Consider the following 22,451-nt stretch of genomic DNA (forward strand, 5'->3'; position numbering starts at 1 on the left):
CATGACTACTAGAAAATTTGTAATTACACACGTTGGCTCGCACTATATTCTATCGAACAGCACTGTGCCAGAGCAAAGAGGAGATGGAATTCTATGCATCATAAAAAAGAAATAGAAGAATTCATGGGGTGAACAAAACCACTTCTGTTATCATCATTTCAAAAAAAAAAAATCCCCGCAGACTAAAGTTAGATTGATTAAAATAAACATCTTCAAAGACACAAATGAACGGCGTATGAACGCTGAACCATGTGCATCGATAAGCATTCCTGCTTTACAATAACGGTCCACATGTCATCGTCCCAAGAAATCAATGAAAAGTGGTTTCAGAGTGTGAAGTCATCCTCTAAGCCAACCATGGAGGCTCCATCTCCCTCCAACTGCTCACTGACAGGCATGTAACGTGCTCACCTGTACCTGGTTGTTTGAAACCCTTGTGCAGTCATGGTTGGCGGACACAGAGAGGTGTGTGGGAAAAAGACAACTGACAGATAAAGTAGTGAATCAACAAGCTAGATGATGCATCCAGGACGCACTATAAGGAACAAATACTGACAATTCTAGAGGCAGTCAGACTCTGTGCAGTGGGCATCACACCCAAGAAATGCTGATCATGAAACGCGTAGGCAAGCTGCCCATAACATTTACCTGTCGCTACTCCATGCTGAATGCCTGGTTGCCTTAAGCTTACTTTCTCTGGGAGTCCAGGAGCTCTTCGTAGAAAGTGTCCAGAACTTGTTCATCCCTACCACAGTTAGGACTTTCATTTCAAAGGGAAAAAGTTAAACTAGATTAATCCAAAAAATGGGGTGACGGTTTATGGTTCATACAAATGAAAAGGCCAACAGACTTTAATTTCAGGCATAACTGGACATCAAGGCTGTGATGATTTTACTATCATCACAGATGATAGTAAAGATGGCTGCAGCTCTGGACTTACATTCCATCCTCTCTGCTTCCCCCAGGTGTCCCAGAATTGATTTTATTGGCTCTGATCCTGTTACATGTTCACCCCTGAACCAATCACTGTCGTCAAGGATAGCTGATGTTCTGACTGGTCACTATGGAAAACAAGTCACCTCTACCCAATTCCAAGGCACAGGTAAGGAAGGCAGGTCCCCAAGGAAAACTTCAATGTTTTTACCAGAACACTGGGGAAACAGATGCTGGGCAGACAAAAAATTATAGGTGGCCACTGCTCTCTCTCAATCTCCATTATCTAACCTGCATATAAAAGATACACAATTGATGAGTTTTTCCAATGAATGCATGCGTGCGTAAGAAATATCCAATCCCTGATGTATGCCAAACATAGAAATGATGTATCTGTTTCTAAATTACCAGCATATTAGTTACATACGTTCACATAACAAATGCTAATCGAGTGTCTACTAGTGGCCAGGGATTATCCTAGCCACTGGAGACACAGCTGTGGAACAGCAGAGACAAAGCTCCAGTCTTCAACGAGCAGATATTTAAGAGCGGAAGGCAGCATACGCAAGGTAGTAAACAAGTCAGTCAGGTAGTATGTGTAAAGAGTAGGAACAAAAATAAAGCAAGATCAGGGGAGGGAGAGTAACCGGGTGTCAGGGAGGAACTTTCCGCAATGATGACATTTGCACAGAAAACTGAAGTGCCAAGAAGTGTCAGAAGAAAACAGGTGAGTATCTGGGGGAAGAGCAAAGTGCAATCACAGGAGTGGGGGCTCTGGGGATGTTCAAAGGCCCCCACTCCTGTGGCTGCACTTTGCTCCTTCCCCAGATATCAGAAGGGCTGGGGTGGAGTTTACGATGGGAGAAGATATAGGACTTCAGGCCAAAGGAGCCAGATCACACAGGGCCTTGTAGACCATGGTAAGAAATCTGGATTATGTACTATGGGTAATGGAAAGCCATTAGCTGGTGGAGAAGAGGAAGGTGAAATCATCTGGCTACTTGAGAAAAACACCTCATAGGGACACAACGTAAGAGAATCATCAGATTGGAAGCTGCGGGGGGAATCCAGATTAGAGTGGCTTCGATCACAGTGGCGACAGTGAAGGTGGTAAGTAGTGGCTGGAATTGGGTACTGAATTGACCTGTGAGCAATGCAGTTTACACAGACGTGTGCATAAGATCACCTGGTATTTATATATCCTCATGGGCTAATGGGATCATTGAAATTGCCTGCCCATCAAATTAAAAATAAGTCTCATCACTTTATTTGTGCTCTCATGGTTCTTTAAACACACCTTAGCAATTATATTAATGTTGTTACATTGTCCTCATGTGTTTATATTCCTGTCTACAATACTCCCCACTCTCACGTTGGAATATCCTAAAATTTAAGAACCATATTATCATTTTTGTATTTCCATAGTCTATAGGACTGAGGCACTTAGTAAGCTGGGAATAAATGTTTTGCATTAGAAGGATGAGTAGATGGGTGGGAAAGAGGAAGGAATAGGGAGAAAAGAAAGGAGAAATGTCAGCAATTTGTTACTAAGAACTAAGAATACAAGCCCCAAAGGGACCTTCACTTGGCTTCCCTGGTATATTTATAAAGAGGCTGAGTAATTTAAAGAATGTTGCAAATTACATAGGACCCATGTACTACTCACTCTTAGATGAAGGGTCTATTCAAAGAAAGGATGACAGAAATAGATTCAACGATCAGGTCAGCCGGTGAGTCTATGACTATGAGGGAATTAGGTTTCTTACCTAGCATTCCAATTAAAACAGAGCTCCGTACCTCTCCCAACACCTCAAGTACCTCGCCTCTCCAAGTACTAAGAAGTTAATGTATAATAAATTGCCCAATTCCATGCGGTAGATACAAAAATCGAATATTCCTTTACAAGGCTCCTAGGGTTGAACACACGATCACAAAACATAGAGGACATTCTCCCTTCATTCCCAGAACTGCCCACTGACCCCCGTCCTATAGACCAAGAGAACACACAGGACATTTAACTCTTCTCTAAGCTCAGCTGCAAATCGAGAAACGGAATCCACATTTCTAACCTACATCCACATGGTCAGGCTCTGTCCCGCACAAGAATACGAGTCAATTTTCTTATAAATATATCCCTGTGCCTTCAGAGATCCAGTTATTTTCAGCAGGCTGGATTGGCATACTGTGAAATTCAAAAGCAAATACACATCTTTCAATATGCTTCCAGACGGTTTCCCTGCTGCCACCTAATCCACCTGCCAGCCCCCAGACACCATTCCTCTCGATCTCCTGGGCTAAATTCCTCAAAAGCAGGTGAAGTACCTAAAATCATTATTCTTAATGGCATTGAGATCAACAACTATACACTGAAAAAAATAAACTTACGTGAATGCATTCTATTAAAGAGGCCAGTTTGTGATTGTGTTGTATCAACTGTTCTCAGCTGGGCACAAAGATGTCCCCAGGGAACACCTGGCCATGTCTGGAGACATTTTTGGACACAGCCAGGGGGGTGTTACTGGCATCCAGTGGGTAGAGGCCTGGGGTGCTGCTAAGAATCCTACATGCACAGCCAACTCCCCTCCCCCCGCCTCAGTGGCGTCAACGGTGCCCTGAGAAACCGTGGGCTAAATATCACAATTTCGTCCGCAGTTGTCAACAGTGAAATCGAAGGAGGCTTGCTGCCTCTCCTTGGACCTACTGTCCCACTTGCCTCACGAGGCAGCATGAGGGGCTGCTGGATGACCTCAGATGACCGTGATTCTGCAAAGGGAAGGGACCGTGTGCTTGAGCCAGCTACAGAGTAAGCACTCTAGACGTTTTCTGCATTTGTTTTTTTATTGCTACAGAACAAATTACCACATAGTTAGCAGCTTAAAAATAACCCCTATTTATTAGCTCACAGTTCTGCAAGTCAGAAGTCTGGGCACAGTGTGACTGGGTTCTCTGCTCAGGGTTTCTGCCTGAGCCAGGCTGCATTCCTTTCTCTGGGAGAGAAGCCACTTTCAAGTTCATTCAGATGGTTGGCACAGTTCAGTCCCTTCTAGTTATAGGACCAAGGCCCCGTTTCCTTGCTGGCCATCAGCTAGAGGCCACCTGCATTCGTTGCCACGTGGCCCCCTCCACCTCCAAAGCCAGCAATGGAGAATTTTTCACATGTCAAATCCCCCTAGCTATGAAACTCTCTGCCTTTCCTGATTCTGTGTGATCAGAGAATAGGTCACACCTACCTGGACAATCTTCCTGTCTTAAGTTCAAGTGATGTGAAGCCTTCATTACATCTGCAAAATCCCTTCCCAGCAGCACCTAAATTAGCAGTTGATCGAATCACTGGGAGAAGGTGTGCATATACCAGAGGCTGGGAAGCTTGGGGGCCAATTTAGAATTCTACTCCCACAATTTTTATATGTTATCATTATCTCATTTAACTCTCAAGGTAACCCTTTTGAAACAGGAAGGAAGGCGGCAGGGCACAACCTCTAAAAGCATGACATAGCCCTTGAGGATACAACATAAACTGGTTAGAACCAACTAGTTAGAACCAGCTAGGTTCAAGATGGCAGAAGTTTCGACTTCCAATTGAGCCTCATTATGTGCTCACTGTAATACATTAGCATATGCTAAAGGACACACCCACAGGCGCCATGACAGTTCCGAGGCTGACCATAAAAGGCCAAAAAGTGGGCGTGGCCCAATTCCTGGAAATCTCTGCCTCTTCTTCAAGATAGTTGGAATAATCCTCCCACTCATTAGCCTATGAAATTACCCAGCCCATAAAAACTAACCAATCCGTATTTCGGGGACTCTCGCCTTCTCAGATGTCTCACACTCTGCCTGTGGAGTGTGTTTCTCCCAGGGCCGTTCTCGCCTCTTGAGATGGACAACATTCTATCTACGGAATGTGTATCTCTCTAAATAAATCCACTTCTTACCTATGACTTTGTCTCACTGAATTCTTTCTGCAATTAGAGAAAGAACGGGAGCTTCATTAAGTCCTGAGACCAGGTGTGTGATCTCAATTAAAAGACAGTGGGTTCAAGTCCCAGTGTCTGTTTTGGCTGGGTTCAAGTCCCAACCTTAGGTGTACGGTTTCACTTTGAAGGTTTTTTTTGATTTTTTTTAAATTTTTTTTTTATCTCTGCTTTACAGTCAGGGAAACTAGATTCTCAGATAATTTGATAATGTCCCAAAGCTGGGTGAAGGATACATGGGAACTCTCTATATTATCTTTGCAACTGTTTGTGAGTCTAAAACTATTTCAAAATAAAATGTCTGGACTTCCCTGGTGGTGAAGCGGTTAAGAATCCGCCTGCCAATGCAGGGGACATGGGTTCGAGCCCTGGTCCGGGAAGATCCCACATGCCGCGGAGCAACTAAGCCCGTGTGCCACAACTACTGAGCCCACATGCCACAACTACTGAAGCACGCACACTGAGAGCCCGTGCTCCACAACAAGAGAAGCCACCACAATGAGAAGCCGGCGCACCACAACGAAGGGTAGCCCCGCTCGCTGCAACTAGAGAAAAGCCCGTGCGCAGCAACAAAGAGCCAACGCAGCCAAAAATAAATTAATTAAATAAAAATAAAATGTCTTTAAAAAGAATAATTTCACCAAGATCACGTAACTCTTAAGTGAAAGAGATGAACTTCTAAAACTCCCATGCATTTTAACATACCATCCTGCCTTCTTAAATTACTGCACAAGGCATTTCTAAGGTGACAGCATCTCTAAAGCCCCTGAGGACATTTTTCTAGAGCAGGGGGTCCTCAAACTTGGCTGCACATTAGAATCAACTGGGGAGTCTTTTAAAAACACAGATACCTGGGCCTCATCCTCAGCTATTCTGCTTTCATTGGCCTGGGGTAGGCTCTGGGCATCTACATTTTTTTAAAGCTCTCTAGGCTGAGACTCACTGATCTAGATATTATTTTATCATAAATGACAGTGCTAAATATATAATATTAGACAGAAATTAGCATATGCACAAAAGGAATCTTTTAAAGGGACTGGAATTCATCTTACTTCAGTGCCTTTTACAGGAAAACAATGGCTGTAAAACCTGAGATAAGACTAAGCCTTCGGAAAACACATTAGCATATTTAAAGAGTGAGAACGCTTTTCAGTAATACTTTCTTTCAGCCACATCTCTGTGCTGCCTACAACAGACCTCAACTCCACAATCAAGGTAGAAATAAAAATTGTGTTCATTATTTATGGACAGAGAAATTCATCTGGGGTAACTCTTCATTCGCCTCCTCGAAGTGACAAAGGAAAATATGAAAGGGAGCTGAGGAATTGTAAAGTCACAGAATGAACCCACAGACACTCAAGCAGCACTTGGCTGTGGGAGAACTCAGTAAATAATGAGAGAGATAATCTCCTTTGACTAGCTTATCTCAATCCCTTTCAAGTGCCGGTTCTAAAGAAGGGTGTGCACATAGCTGGCTTCTAGTAAATTAGGGACGTACACTTTATAATTTATATTAGAAAGCATGCCCCCTTGACTTGTGGTGGTAATAAGGGCAGATAAGATATTTCAAAGCTCAGTGGCATGAATAGGCAGTCAAAAGAATTCAGCTGAACATGAAATCCTTCCATACATCAAAGGCATCCCTTCAGGAGAGGTGAGCGTTTAGTCCAGACAGAACACTCTCACCAGACTTGTATTATGGTATTTGAGTGTACGGGGCCCTGTAACTGGACAGAAAAACCGTGGGAACGCGCTTCCATGGGAATAACTTGATCTAACTGAAGAGGAACTCCTGGGTTTGTGGACAGAGATGTGTAGGAAAGCCAGGCAAATATTTTGGGTCATGAGAGCCTTCACGTGCACTGTTAACATTAGGCCTGTTTATACTTGGACTTCAGGAATTAATCAGTACCATTTTCCCTTAAATTGTTTATTGTTGATGGTGGGAAACCATGCAATTTTACCAGCACACGTGCTCCACTGGAGAGAACTGGTTTTCTAAGTCACTGTCTTAGGCTCATGGAAAACAAAGAATGAAGTGAGTTCTCAGTAACTCTGCATGTTATACAACCAAGGTGGTAGTGATATTGGGCGGATAACGTCAGTGTCAGCAAGTCAATCTCTGGCCATAGCTTACATCCCATATGCGTTTGGCATCTCAGCTTTTCACAAAGTAGGTCTTTCTGTCTCCCTCTCTCATAAAATATAGAACTGTATGCAACTAAGAAGACCCATATACAGGGAGATCAGCTCAATGCTTTGTGACGACCTAGAGGGGTGGGACAGGGAGGGTGGGAGGGACACGCAAGAGGGAGGGGATATGGGGATATATGTATACATATAGCTGATTCACTCTGTCATAAAGCAGAAACTAACACGACATTGTAAAGCAATTTACTCCAATAAAGATGTTATAAAAATAACACCACCCCCCCGCCCGCCACACACACAAAGAAGACCCATATATATGCAGGCTCCTTCAGCAACAGCAAAAAAAAAAACTGGAAACAAATATATTAATCGGAAGGGAATGATTACATATACAGCAGTTAAAAGAATAAGACAGATGCTTACGTCGTGATAAGGAACTCCAAGATACACGTTATTTTTAAGCACTTCTCCACCAAAAAAAAAAGTGCTTCAGAAATAGTACTGGCTAACACAATTTAGGTACATTCTAAGGGCACACACACAACAGAAAGAATCAACTCTGGTTTCAAAAAGAGCTTCAAACTGATAGGTAACTGTGGAGCTCTTGGCTTGCGGTGCATGATGCCAGACCTCCTCCTGTGCGTTAATTCACATGCCAAGACAGAAACCAAAATACGATTTAGTCTTGTTTGGACACACAGATGGTTTGACTGTGGCCCTGTGAGGCTTACTGACAGGTGAGAGAGCAAATGCAGCCCAGAGCCCCACCCACTTGTTCTCACGCATGATATAGGTTACAACTGCGGAGTTACTGCTCCGTAAGGCACACGAGATACCCAGGCACCCAGTGAAACGTCTGAATCATGTCTGGAATTCAGGTGGTCCTGCATGCAGAAGGGCAAGATAGAAGAGAAAAGAGAGCTGAAAGACTCATAGAAAGAGGGCAGTGATTATGTCATTGGGTAGCTTGGGTCCAGCCTAGCTCTAACACATCAATGACCACACTTACAAGGTGTGATGCATTCCAAAAGCAAAAACAATTCTCCAAAAGCATGTTCCACTGGTCTTCTATCTCCCCGGAGAAGGCTCTTTGCGTACTTCTTTAGGACAATGATTCATAGGCCCCAGTGTCCCCGGAACCATCTGTGAAGCTTTTCTTTCCTTTATTCAAGTGGACACACAGGCTCTACCTAGTACCTACTGAATGTTCAGAAGCGGAGCCTAAATATACGTAGTTTTTTCCCCTCCGAAGTGCCCAAGTCTTTTTCGAGCGCATGGGAAAAAAAAAAATTGCTACTTTAGACCTTGAATAGCAATATGCCGACTGGTGGTTAAATATCGTTAAGGCCTCCATCCGTGTCTTAGCTGAATCTTCCTCTCCATGGCGCCAGTTTTGTTTTTTTGTTTGTTTGTTTTTGCAGTACGCGGGCCCCTCACTGTTGTGGCCTCTCCCGTTGCGGAGCACAGGCTCCGGACGCGCAGGCTCAGCAGCCATGGCTCACGGGCCCAGCCGCTCCGCAGCACGTGGGATCTTGCCGGACCGGGGCACGAACCCGTGTCCCCCGCATCGGCAGGCGGACTCCCAACCACTGCGCCACCAGGGAAGCCCATGGCGCCAGATTTAATAATTCAATATATGCTCAATCAATATAAACTGTTATTAATATCTAGACTAAAACTTTACTGTCTGTGGGTGGTAAGGTGGATCGGCATTAGCCAGTTCTGCTACAATAATACCAATTACTACCTGATATATTATCACACTATCAATGTTATTACTAGGTGCCAGGAACTGGTTTTTAGCATTGTACACGGACCATTTTTGTTTCAGTTAAGCATCCATAAACCTGAGAGAGGAACTCCCGTTATCCTCATCTGGCCAGTGAAGAAATTAAGCCCAGAGAGGGTAAATAATCTGACCTGGGTCACACAGTAAAGCCATTACACTGCCCTGCTTTATCTTATGCACCTTGATCCTCATCTTTACTGATTTCTTTGCTCTTTCCTCTTTGATTCTTTATCTTCCTCTCATTTTATGTCTTCACAGTTGATCAAGTAGTGGTTACCTTCCCCCACAAAACCCCCAGGACTCTCACCAGGATGACTGCCAACATCCAAGGGCTCATTTCCTGTTCTGACGAGCTTGAAAAGGCTCCAGGGCAGGAGCTTCAATTACCGTTTCCTTCCTAGACCCTCTCAGAGACCAAAGTCAAGAATAATCAAGGAACTACCATATGACACAGCAATTCCACTCCTGGGTCTATATCTGAAAGCAACAACAGTAATGCAAAAAGATACACGCACCCCCAGTGCTCACAGTAGCATGATTTACAATTGCCAAGATACCAAAGCAACCTAAATGTACATCAACAGGTGAATGGATAAAGAAGATGTGTGTGTGTGTGTGTGTGTATCTACACACACACACACACACACACAATGGAATACTACTGAAAAAGAGTGAAATTGTGCAGTTTGCAGCACAATGGATGGACTTGGAGGGTATTATGCTAAGTGAAGTAAGTCAGACACAGAAGGACAAATACTGTATGGTATCACTTACACAGGGAATCTAAAAACTACAACAAACTAGTGAATATAACGGAAAGAAGTAAACTCTCACAGATACAGAGAACAAACTAGTGGTTACCAGTGGGGAGAGAGAAGGAGGAGGGGCAATATAAGGGTAGGAAAGTAAGAGGTACAAACTATTACATATAAAATAAGCTACAAGGATATACTGTATAACATGGGGAATATAGCCAGTATTTTATAATAATTATAAATGGAGTATGACTCTTAAAAATCGTACATCACTATATAGAACATCTGTAACTTTATAATATTGTATACCAACTATAACTCAATAAAAAAACAAACAACAATGAAAAGAATAATCGAGGATAGAGTTCATTCATCGCTCGTCACAATCCTGAGAGAGGGAGTTACCATTGCCCGTTCCTCATCTCTTTACAGATGAGAAAACTGAGGTGCAGAGCCCAAGACTCACAATTCTGGCCCTTGGGGAGACTGATGCTTCAGTGGCCATCCTCTAACAGGCATAGAGCATGGGGAGAAAGGATCAGCCTTTCACCCTCCCATGAGAGCACGCTTCAAATCAGCCTGGGGGTCCCGCTCTCTGGCAAGAACCTTGGTGGGGTTTTCTGTTTGTTTTTTTGTTCAATGAAACCTAGATATGCTTTATTAGGATGAAAGAACTTTACATTTGTTTTAAATATCAAAATAACACAAAGAACTAGTTCAATATACAACACCCTTCCTAGTCTTCACAGAGAACTGAATTTTTCTAGAGAGACACTGGTACTCAGGAAACACGACACAGTCAAAATATCTATAAAACTCACAAGATACTTTACACAGTTTCCAAAATGATGAATCTTGATATTTTAGATTTTTCTTTGTAATTGTTTTTAAAAGAGTCTTTAGTGATTAAAAACAAAACTTAGGATTGGAGACTGAAAGCTAAGTTCAAAGGCATTTCCACTTTAGTGTACATCATAAATCCCGTCATCAGAACACCTTGGCAATTTTTTTTAAAAAAAGACTGCCTGGCATTTTGCTAAAAGTGTTGTTATGAGCAAATAATCATCTTCACACATCATGTCTGAAAGGAGCATACAGGAAAGAGGAAAAAAAAAAAATCTTTTTACCCTTGATGAAACAAGGCATAACCTAAGGAAACATCTCTGATTTGGGTCAGCCTGTGTCCAAAAACTTGTAAATAGAACCCAGTCTAATCCTTAACCTCACGTGATCCTGTCAAGTGACCAAAAAGTGCCAAGGGGGTGTGTGTCACGCAGCAAACCTCTGCTGGTTAACGAGGCCCCACAAAGCAGGAGAGCCTGCGTTCTTTCTGCCTGTCTGGACTAAGGTCATTTAACTTCAGCCCTTTTATGAATGGAAATCTTTCTAAAGACTACCGGGCAGCCAGCGACCAGCAACAGACAACTCAATGGCGGAGCTTTCTGAGTCATAAAATACTTCTGAAAAAAAGGAGATCAAAGTGTTCCCCTACTGCCTACTGAAACCAACTGCTACCAAAGCTCCTTTCAGGGACCTGGGCTCTCGGGAGAATGGGTCCCTGCCGTCAGAGTCCGAAAAGGCCACCACTAAGAAAGAGACAATGGGGACATCAGGGCAGCCAGCCATGGAAGAGAAACACCACTTATGGTTTAATTGTTGCAGACAAAGCAAAAGGAAAGGAAGGAAAACCAAGTGACAAAACTGGACGGTGCATCGGGCAGTCAAGGCTGGAGGGATTTCGTGGTACATATTCCACTCTGAGCCCCTGATGTGATGCTGAGGCTGGATCCTAATCAGAGACTGGACAGAAGATGCCAAAGGAACAGCACAGCTCTCTACCACTCCCGCCAGCTGGGCCCCCTGCTGAAGTGATTAATCAGAGGTAAAGCACCCACGTCTCACAGATCTGGGCACAAATGCTATATGGGTGGCATTTTTGCATGCCTCTTGCTTTGATCTTCGCATTGGAGCTGAGTGTCCAGAGTTTAAGCAAGAGGTGCGTTTTCCCAACCGGAACACGTACGCGGTAACTGGATTCATCTGGTACCAATAAAGTACAAATAATCTCAGACCTAAGAATCGTTCTTTCATGGTGAACCATGGAACCCTGGGCAAGTTGTGGATGGAAGCATGGCTTAAAAGAGGGGATGGGGAAGCAGTCAAATTAGTATCAAAATCCCACCGCTTGGAGCTTCACAATAATGCACATTAGAAGGTGGGAAATGTATTAGAGCAAAGACACTTGCTTAATAAAACTTTCCCGAATTCTATCGGAATGTATGACCAGGATACCACTTATAGGGTCATAAAACCCTTTTATGGCTGGAATACCTCTTAGTTAGAAATCAATACATAATATTATAGTACCTCTTTTGGGAATTAGCGCTTTGCTGATTTTCTTGTCACTACCAGACTATGAAGAGAGGTTCCTTGAAAAAGAGTTTCCACAGTCAAATAAGTTAGGGAAACTTTTTAAACAGAGATAAGCAAATGTCTTTAACATAGGACATTTCTGAGTTGTTAACATCCTAACCTAAAACCATACTCCATGAACTCTTTGTTCCAGGGCTCCGCGGAATCACAGCCTGGTTCAGAATAAAATAGCATTTCTCGGTCTAATATCACCACTCCATTGCTTCCTTAGAATGAAATCCAGTGACACGGAATACAGCATCCACCCTGCTTGCAGCTTCTTCCACCCTGTGCCCTGAACAGTGCCTGACATAACAGAAGCCCGTCAATACTTGAATGACAGTCATTCAATGTATCGTTCCGGTCAGTTCTCCAAATGTGACATTTCTACTAAGTTGCAGAAATCGGCTCAGTCTGTCAAACCAACAGCAATTAAGAAAGAAAAACTTGCCTATATGTCCAATGTCTTAATCCAATGGTTCTCTAATGTTAATACGTATTAGAATCACTTGGAAAATTAAAAATACATACTCCTGGGCCCAGCCTCCCTGACCTTCTGTTGTATGTAGGGATATTGACATTTTCAACACCTCAAGTTAAGCTAATCCAGCTGACCACACTCTGAAAATTACCGTCTTCCTGAAAAAGGAATGCTGAGGTAGAAGAAATGGGGGCAAAAGGGTCTTTGAGATCTCCTAGTAGGTAGGAAGAAAGACAAAGGTTTGTCCTAGCATCCCAGACAACGAAATTAAGAAATACAGGTGAAAGTCATAAGAAGGCAGGTTGTATGTAGTTCAACGTCAAGATGAAGGGTCTCCTGACAATGGCATAGGCTTCCTGGATGTAATGACAGTTTCATCAACGTGGTGGTCAAGGAGATGCTGGGTATGGTCAAAAGAAAGTGCATGACAGAGAGTGATTAGATTGGGCTCATCGGCAACCCTGAGATTCTGGGACAAAGTTCTGCAAACCTACATAACCTTCACAGGGTGTAAGGCAGCCAGGCATAGGGGGCAGTGGTGAGCTGGAGAGAGCTTGTTCCTGTTGAAAGGCATTCAAATTTTAAAAAACTTAAAAGCAGGGGCTTCCCTGGTGGCGCAGTGGTTGAGAGTCCGCCTGCTGATGCAGGGGACATGGGTTCGCGCCCCGGTCTGGGAGGATCCCCCATGCCGCAGAGCGGCTGGGCCCGTGAGCCATGGCCGCGGGGCCTGCGCTGGGCCTGCGCTGGGCCTGCGCGGGGCCTGCGCGTCCGGAGCCTGTGCTCCGCAGTGGGAGGGGCCGGAGGCCCGCATACAGCAAAAAAACAAACAAACCACAAAAAAAAAATACTTAAAAGCTTTTGCACAGCAAAGGATACCATAAACAAGACGAAAAGACAACCCTCACAATGGGAGAAAATATTTGCAAACAAAGCAACTGACAAAGGATTAATCTCCAAAATATACAAGCAGCTCATGCAGCTCAATATCAAAAAAACAAACAACCCAATCCAAAAATGGGCAGAAGACCTAAATAGACGTTTCTCCAAAGAAGATACACAGATGGCCAACAAACACGTGAAAGGACGCTCAACATCATTAATCATTAGAGAAATGCACATCAAAACCACAATGAGGTATCATCTCACACTGGTCAGAATGGCCATCATCAAAAAATCTACAAACAATAAATGCTGGATAGGCTGTGGAGAAAAGGGAACTGTTGGTGGGGATGTAAATTGATACAGGCACTATGGAGAACAGTATGGAGGTTCCTTAAAAAACTAAAAATAGAACTACCATACGACCCAGCAATCCCACTACTGGGCATATACCCAGAGGAAACCATAATTCAAAAAGACACGTGCAACCCCAATGTTCACAGCAGCACTATTTACAATAGCCAGTCACAGAGGCAACCTAAATGTCCGTCAACAGAGGAATGGATAAAGAAGCTGTGGTGCATATATACAATGGAATATTACTCAGCCATAAAAAGGAACGAAATCGGGTCATGTGTAGAGACGTGGATGGATCTAGAGACATACAGAGTGAAGTCAGAAAGAGAAAAACAAATGTTGTATATTCATGCATATATGTGGAATCTAGAAGAATTTTATAGATGACCTAATTTGCCAAGCAGAAATAGAGACACAGACATAGAGAAGAAATGTACAGATACCAAGGGGGAAAGGAGAGGGGTGGGAGGAATTGGGAGATTGGGATTGACACATGTACACTATTGATACTGTGTATAAAACAGACAACTGATGGGAACATACTGTAGAGCACAGGGAACTCTACTTAATGCACGGTGGTGTCCTAAATTGGAGGGAAATCCAAAAGGGACGGGATATATGTATAGGTATGGCTGATTCATTTTGCTGTGCAGTAGAAGCTAACGTAACATTGTAAAGCAACTATACGCCAATAAAAATTTTAAAGAACACCCCTTCCAGACATAACAGGAGGCAGGATTCACTCGTGGAAGTTTGCAACTCCTGTTTGATGGATTATTCCAAGTAAATAACTGCCTACTTAACTCCTGAATAAAATGAGACCCATCGTGTGTGGGGGGTACATTTTAAGAGACTATTTCGAGTATAGTTTAATTCTGAACTACTGAATTCCCTGCCGGAGAAATCCTAACCGGAATATGTATGTATGCAAATATATTTCACTATTAGAACCCCTCCACCCTCTCTCGCTTGCTCTTGGAGTTTCCCTAACAAGTCAAGTTAATGGTTAGCTTTCCTGTCAGTACTCTATTATCTAAAGGGGACTTCTCACTTTTTTTAATACACACTGATGCATACTAGGAAATTGCTAGAACCTTGAAAGTCACTCTGATGCCAGTTGCCAGCACCCGTCTCGGGGAAACACCAATGGAGACACTTCAGATGAAAGAAGATTCATCTCAGTCTCCTTCACCTCATGTCAGTTTCTGTATTCGTGCCAGAAGAGTCGTTTATCTCTTCTGGCTTGTGAACTCTGACACGCGTGTAAGAGACCTGCCCGTCCACCAAGCATGTCAGAGACCTGCCCGTCTCCTGAAGCCTTGAATCATCCACTATTCTGAATGCATTACAGCACTTGCTAATTCACTTTAGGAACCCCCTGTCTGACCAAAGAAGGTGAGCAGTGTTCATGGGTTCTGGGTAGCTAGAAGGAAAAATTCTTCCTCGTGGAGTGATGATTTTCCTCCATCCCCATCTCTCAATGGGCCTAGAGAAGAGATTCCTCAATGTGGAGCCTCAAGTGATTTCCCAGGGTTCACTACTGCTATTCAACAGTGTTTCATATGCAGGTCAATGCATCGTTAGAGATGCAAAGCCATGATATCAAAGATACTAAGTTGGCAAGGGTGTTTTTGCTCAGAAGCCTTGTTTCTCTTCACAAAGAAAGGAAAAAGCACCACAGTTTGGGCTGAAAGCATATACAGGAGTCCTCCACTTTCGCAAGTTTGCTTTATGTCACTTCGCTTTTACGAAAAACCCAATTAGCACCTGGTTTTTGCTAACCAAAAGAAATACGAAGAGGATTTTCGTTTTTATGGAAAAGAAAACCAAAGCAAAATAGCGATCAGCGTGGTCAGTGTTTGTTGGTTTTGCACCTAACCCTTATACAGGCAGGGCTCACCCTAAGCAGTGAGAGTGGCACCGCCCAGCTCCTTCCCCAGGAACTGCACTAAGAATCTCTGCATCAAGCCACTGTAGCTCTGAACTATGTCTGTGAGCACTTGTGCTTTATGTCAATTTATTTTGTGCATTCATTGCCAAGATGTGTCCTAAGGTAATTGCTTCTTTGCTTTTGTCATTTTGGCTTACGAAAGACTTCATAGGGACACTCTACTTTCAGATAACAGGGAAAACCTGTATAATACTTCTTGTCCATATATGATATCACAAAAGAGGGTATACAAGTGGCCAGTAGGCATAAGAAAGGATACTCAACTTCATTAACCATCAGAACAATGCAAGCTAAACCCACTGTGTGATACTGCTTCACATCCATCAATGGGAGTGGCAAAAATGGAAAAGACAGACAACAGCCAAGTGTTGATGAGAATGTTGGAGCAACTGGAACTCTTATACACTGCTGATGGCCGTGTAAATTAGTGCAACCACTCTGAAAAGCTGTTTGGCTGAATCTAGGAAAAGAGCGGTAAGTGCAGTTCCTGGGGAAGGAGCTGGGTGGTGCCACTCTCCCTGCTTAGGGTGAGTGCTGCCTGTATAAGGGCTAGCTGCAAAACCAACAGACGAACACTGACCACACTGCTCGCTATTTTGCTTTAGGGAAAACATATATATTAACCTATGACCCAGCAACTTCAGTCTTTGGTATGTTTCCAACAGAATGTGTCCATAAGCTCACCAAAAGGCATAGACGAGAATGTTTAGTATTACTCCTCCTAACAGCCCCAAACTGGAAACAATTTAAATGCCACCAACAATTAGATGGAAACAACGTAGAATATTCATACAGAGGAATTATTGTATGACCGTCTCTTAGGTAAAAAATTTTTAAATAGGCGAACTTAAGCTATGTTACAAATTAGGACAGTGGTTACTTCTGGTGGACAGGTAGGGGTCTTCTGGGACACTGGTAACGCCCTGTTTGATCTGGTTGTTGGTTACAGCGGTGTGAACTTTGTAAAAATTCACTAGGCTGTACTCCACGATTTTTGCATTTTTCTGTACATACATTTTTGCGCTTTTCTGTATATACATTATACCTCAATAGAAGTTACAGGCGTTAACACAGAGCCGTGTCTCAGCTTCTCATTTGTGGCTTTGCCCTCTTCCTTGTTTTATTTTTCTTATTGTTTGATTGAGGATGGCTGTGTCTGTATTTTGCTGCTGTTCGGCAGGGACTTGGGGAGGTGGGTAATGCAAGGGGGATAAGCTTGATCCTCTCCCTACCCCATGCCCCATGGGCCCAAACAATTGGATAATTGGAGTCAGATGCCTAGAGATGGCCGTGGTCTTAGAAATAATTTCACATGGCTCAGGAGAGGAAACTGAGGCCTACAGAACTAAAGTTAATTAAGTATATGTGGCTGGCTTGTTGAAAAGTAGGAACAGATTGTGAGTTTCATGATTTCAATTTATAACAGCCTTATAAAAAAGAATGAAACGCTATTTGCAGCAACATGGATGGCCCCAGAGATGATCATACTAAGTGAAGTAAGTCAGAAAGAGAAAGACAAATATCATATGATTTTGCTTATATGTGGAATCTAAAAAAACGATACAAATGAACTGATTTACAAACAAGAAACAGACTCACGGACTTTGAAAACAAACTTATGGTTACCAAAGTGGAAAGGTGGGGGGGAGGGATAAATTAGGAGTTTGGGATTAACATATACACATTACTATATATAAAATAGATAATCAACAAGGACCTACTGTAGAGCACAGGGAACTCTACTCAGTATTCAGTAATAACCTACACGGGAAAAGAATCTGAAAAAGAATGCATATGTGTATGTATATGTATAACTCAGTCACTTTGCTGTACACCTGAAACTAACACAACATTGTAAATCAACTACAGTCCGATATAAAATAAAAATTGAATTAAAAAGATAAAAGCAAACAAAAATCAGATTGGTACGCAAAGAAAAAAAATTACATTGGCCTTATACACGGGCAGATGTGGTTGCCAATGACTTCTTTCACTTTCAGCCCAAAGACGGAACTTTTTAACTTGCCTCATTCTATGTGTTAAGTGGTCATTCCCCGTTCAAAAGTGAATCTCCTTCTTAGGAGAAACAACCTGACATCTATGAATATGGGATAATTGGTCAGATTTCCTATCACTCACAGAAAGTGGAATATTGAGCGCGTTAACCACGGGGAGACTAAGCTCCTTCCAAGAGCTGCCGTAGCACTTCCCATGTAGGATGTCACTTTACCCCCACGGTGCTGTAAACCCCCTTGTTATTCCCATTGTAGAGGGAGAGAGACACTAAGACACAGAGAGATTCATAACTTGCCCACGGTCCTACTAGTAAGGGCTGGTATGAAAGATGAACTTGGACAGACTACTCTTCACCACTGGGGTATCTGGAATGGGATAGTTTAAGCCACTGTGATGGAGGGCCTAACCTCCTTCTGAAGACATAAGGATACTGGAATAGACAGGAGAGAGGGAAAAGAGGGGGACGTTCCCAAACGAGCAAGACACTCATGACAACCAAACCAACCAAACAACAAGAACAAGATATATTCACGTGTGTGTGGGCTGCTTAGGTGCGTGTAACTATCATAGAACATATAGGTCACTAGTAAGCCATATTGTTCATTTAAACAGATCCAGCTTAGCCAGGAATTGTTAAATCTTTGCTTCACTCTATAGTTTAAAGACCATACGAAAAAATATCATAACTCTGGTTGTGATAAAAGATTTTAACTACATGTCAAGTCACAGTATGAAAACAAACAGGTTAAATAATAAAGTTTCAGCTAGCCAAGAACATGGGAGTCTTCACTCGCCAGCGCCTAAGCCCCCCTCTCTCTTGCTCAATCACGATGTATTCCGTACATTACACTAACTACACCCTCAGCTGGGCTTTCTCACATTTTCCTTCTTCTAGCCACGCCACAGCATGACCATGGTGTGTCTCAACACACACAAACTCTTCTGTCAGTTACAGACACTTCTCAATTGCAACACAAGATGAAATCAACCCAGATCACCATTTATTGTCTCACAGATGACTGAATTCTGAGACAAGCATCCTTTATACCAATATTCTTGATCCCGAGCCCAACAGCTGAGGATTACACAAGAGGAAACAACGCTTGTCCCAAATCTTTTTAAGTGTCCTGCCTTCCTGGATGCCACACTTAATCCCACCAGCCCCTGAACACACCACATCACACTCAGAAAGGACGCCTTATGTGAGCAGGACAACATGAACAGATTAGTCGAAAGAAAACAAGAGGCCTCCCTTCCACAGGGAAGGTTGGGCTTCCCAGGGCAGTGAACACACTTTTGCATTAAATACAGTTTTCCCTGTTTCAAAGCACTGTAGAGGCACGCAGCTTGTTAGATTTATATAAAGCCTGGTCTCTCAAGACTTTCCAAAGCGAATGGCATCCATCAAATTAATTTCCTTGGGGGATCGTCTCAAACATGGAAAATGAAGAGGCCCAGACCATTAAACATCAAAAGAACGTTCTAAATGGTAATTAAAGTTCTTTTAGATAGATTTTCTTTTTCTGGGAGCAGATTAGATTAATTCAATTGAGAATATTATACGTATCAAAGCTGACAGTGTGAATGTGTGGAGTTGGCTGCAAGAGCACTTAGGATTGCAGACATCTGTTCATTCCAGTTATACAAAACACAGGAAAGAGGGAGTAGGGGGTGCTTACCAAGCCGGCACATGTAGACACAGCGACGGAGGACAAGCTGTCGTTTCTGATAAATCCCTGATAGAAACATCTTGGCACCACGGGTTCCCGAGTCTCTGAAGCACCATCTTTTCCAAGTACCTGGACGATAAAGTGACTGCTCAAGATTGCCGAGGGCTTAAGTTCTAAGTGTAGTTCCTGTCCAAATGCTGAAAATCGGTAATGCAGGGAGCTGCTGGCACTCTGCGTTGACCGCTTCTTCCTGCCGCTGTGCAAAATGTCGTGTGAAACATACGACCCGCCCGAGTCCACTTCTACCGGCGTGACAAAGACGTAATCTGCAATGGGAAAGGTTTCGCTGTCAGCACCCACAGCCCCAAGTGCCCGAGGGTCCCTTTCCAAAAGGCTGGCAAAGAGCAACACACAGCTGAAAGATACTTGTTCTATGGCCACGCACCTAAACTACATGTAATTCAGAGCAGCTCATGACAAGGAGAATTGTGTGATCTTGACAATTAGCTCTGCCACAGCAATTCCTACGGAAACTAAAAGTCAAGCACCATCTTGTTGAACGTCAAGAATGTTTCTGGAAAATGCCACAACTCTCATGGTCTGCAGAGAGAGATGGACTTTTTATATATTAGTCATAGAGTCATCCATACATAAAAATTGATTTGGGGGAGACGGTATTAATAACTATAAAACCCACAAAGCCAAGAAAGGAACACTTTTTTCCAAGATGATACCTTTGTGCTTAAACTACATTGGGAGCATTGGGGTGGGGGGGGGGACAGAGTTTAAATTTCAAATGTAACTCACAGCACTGAGTAACCTGAGATGAATTCTCAGGTAATTAACAAGTAACTGTAGTGTTATGTTTCCAATATTAATTATATGTGATAATAAAACTCCAGCACTTGTATCACTCAGCGTTTTACAAACGAGCTTTCCCTGGGACAATTCCATTTAATTGTAAGCATAAAATAGAGTGGATACATAAAAACGCCTCGAAATTGTCAGAACTTCCCACTACAGTCTGTTGCTGAAAATTGCTCAGACATGTTGGTGGGGGCGTGTCAGATCAGGGGACACCTGGAAAGACGTGTTTAAAAATACCTTCACCGTTGCTCCCTAGAGCAGCGCTAATTACTGCTTGTCCCAGAGAAGAGAAGTTAAACAATTTGCTGCTTGAAAAAACGAGGCTAGCCAACTGTTTTCTATCACAGGACATTGAAACTGAAAAGTATCATCCCACAAGATGATCTGGAATATGCCCTCTGCGCATTAAAAAACGCTCTGTATTTCCACTTTCTAGGCACAGAATGGGAAACTAATTTGGACCGTGTTTAGAAAGATTCTGAATAACCAAGAGGCATGTTTGAGTCACTTGGGTCCTTGGTTACTGGAGGAGGAAAAGCAAGAGGAATTTCCCTTTTCCCAAAATAGTCAACAACCGGAAAAAAGAAAAAAGAAAAAAAAAAAACAAGAAGAGAAAAGAAAGAAAAAAGCTAAGGAATGAACAGAAGCCCTGTAGCTAGCAGGGATCAACGAGTGATATTCTAATTGGTCCTACATTTTTTTAAAAAAATCCCAATATGACAATAATTTTCAACTATGTTCTGTGTATGAACCATCTGTTACTCATATTGCTTGAGAAATTCATTCTTACAATGTCCTTGCCGTTCTCCCCCATTTTCTTCTTCACTCCTTTAACTAGAAATACTATCTAATTGACATGCATATTAAAAAGCAATTGAAAAAAATGTTTTTCTCTTAACCTTAAAAACGTTGAGCGGGATATACATGATTTCTCTTCTCTTAAAAATTGCTACTATGCCATCTTCCTGGTATGTGGCTTTTGATTAAACACAGCTTTTTCTTAGGGACAAACACCTTCTCCCTCCCCCATACTAAAATCTAATTGTGAAAACCATCCCTGACATGTGCTCAGACACAGTCTCTGTAAGCTGATTCTTACCTCCTTGACCAAAGCCATCTGAAACTCTGCCTGCTCTTAGCTGGGAGAACACGCAGAAGCCTTACCCAGCCAGCGGTCTGCAGGATCAGCCTGCAAAGCCCCCCACCCAGACACCTGCTACTAGTTTGTTTCCAAGGGGAGAATGAACAAGCAGGCTGATGGTAATATTCAGTCCTTGATGGGAAGAGGGGCAGTCAGGGCCCCCGCAGTGAGTGATCTGATTAATCGGCTCAGGGGCTACCTAAAGATGAGGTCCTTACAGGTGGTAGCTGGAATGGAGGGGACCTCCAGCCATTTGGCCCCGATGAAACAATGAGGGCTTGTTTTAGAAACTGCAGCCAGCTTTTCTGGTTGGAGAAAAGGCGAATTTCTCAAGGGCAAGTTCCTGGCTCTCCCCTGTCCCCTCACTCACCCACTCCCTGGTGGCACAGCCTTTCTCCATGACTCTGCCATCCCCCCTCTCCCCAGTATGATCCCTGGTCCCCTGAGAGGAGGAGATAAGCCTGCAAGACTAAAAAATGATAAAACCCCGGCTAGACATCAAGGTCTTGCTATAGAAACCTTGGATCAGGAATCAGCTGTTCTCCAGTAGCCCATGGGAACAATGGAAACAAGGATTTTCCTTCCAGGTGCCAGGGAGAAGTTAATAAATGACAGAAGTAAAGAGTGTTCTGGAAGTTTGAAGCGAGGGAACTTCAAAGAAGATAAAGCAAAACCCCCCGCCCCCCCCCCACCAGAGGCTACCTGCTTTCCTCTCTCTAAAAGTGATCTTTGGGAATCAATGATACGAGGGAAGAGAAAAGGGAGAAAGAAGGAAGGAAAGGGAGAAAGGGGACAGGAGTGAAGGGGGGGGAAGGAAGATGGGGGAGAGGAAAGATGGGGGAGGAAAGAAGATGGGGGAAGAAGGGGGCAGGCCCAAGGGCAAGTATTGTTTTCTCATTTATGTGACTTGCAGCTTGAGGCACTGATTCTTCCGATAAGTTCAGAGTCCGGGCCACATCCCCCTCTCCAAACAGGAACCGTTTCCAGGACGCGCGCACACCTGCCACGTGGGGGGGAGGGGTGGCCTCGTCTGCCCTTTCTCTCTTTGGGGGGAAAGAAAGGACAAAGTGCCTGGAGA

General features: G+C 43.3%; 1 protein-coding gene across 1 annotated transcript in view; it reads right to left on the reverse strand.

Moving 5' to 3' along the window:
- ADAMTS18 (ADAM metallopeptidase with thrombospondin type 1 motif 18) overlaps window positions 1-22,451 on the reverse strand; it is a 155,268-nt gene that overhangs the window by 131,910 nt on the left and 907 nt on the right. Inside the window, exons 4-5 of the mRNA XM_024735716.1 lie at window positions 21,573-21,678; window positions 19,375-19,759 (exon numbers count right to left, since the gene is read on the reverse strand). Of these exons, the coding sequence (XP_024591484.1) occupies window positions 19,375-19,759; window positions 21,573-21,678 (491 nt within the window). The remainder of the gene's footprint in view (window positions 1-19,374; window positions 19,760-21,572; window positions 21,679-22,451) is intronic.

Source organism: Neophocaena asiaeorientalis, unplaced genomic scaffold (assembly GCF_003031525.2).
Source record: "Neophocaena asiaeorientalis asiaeorientalis breed wild unplaced genomic scaffold, Neophocaena_asiaeorientalis_V1.1 scaffold40, whole genome shotgun sequence".
Lineage (NCBI taxonomy): Eukaryota > Metazoa > Chordata > Mammalia > Artiodactyla > Phocoenidae > Neophocaena > Neophocaena asiaeorientalis.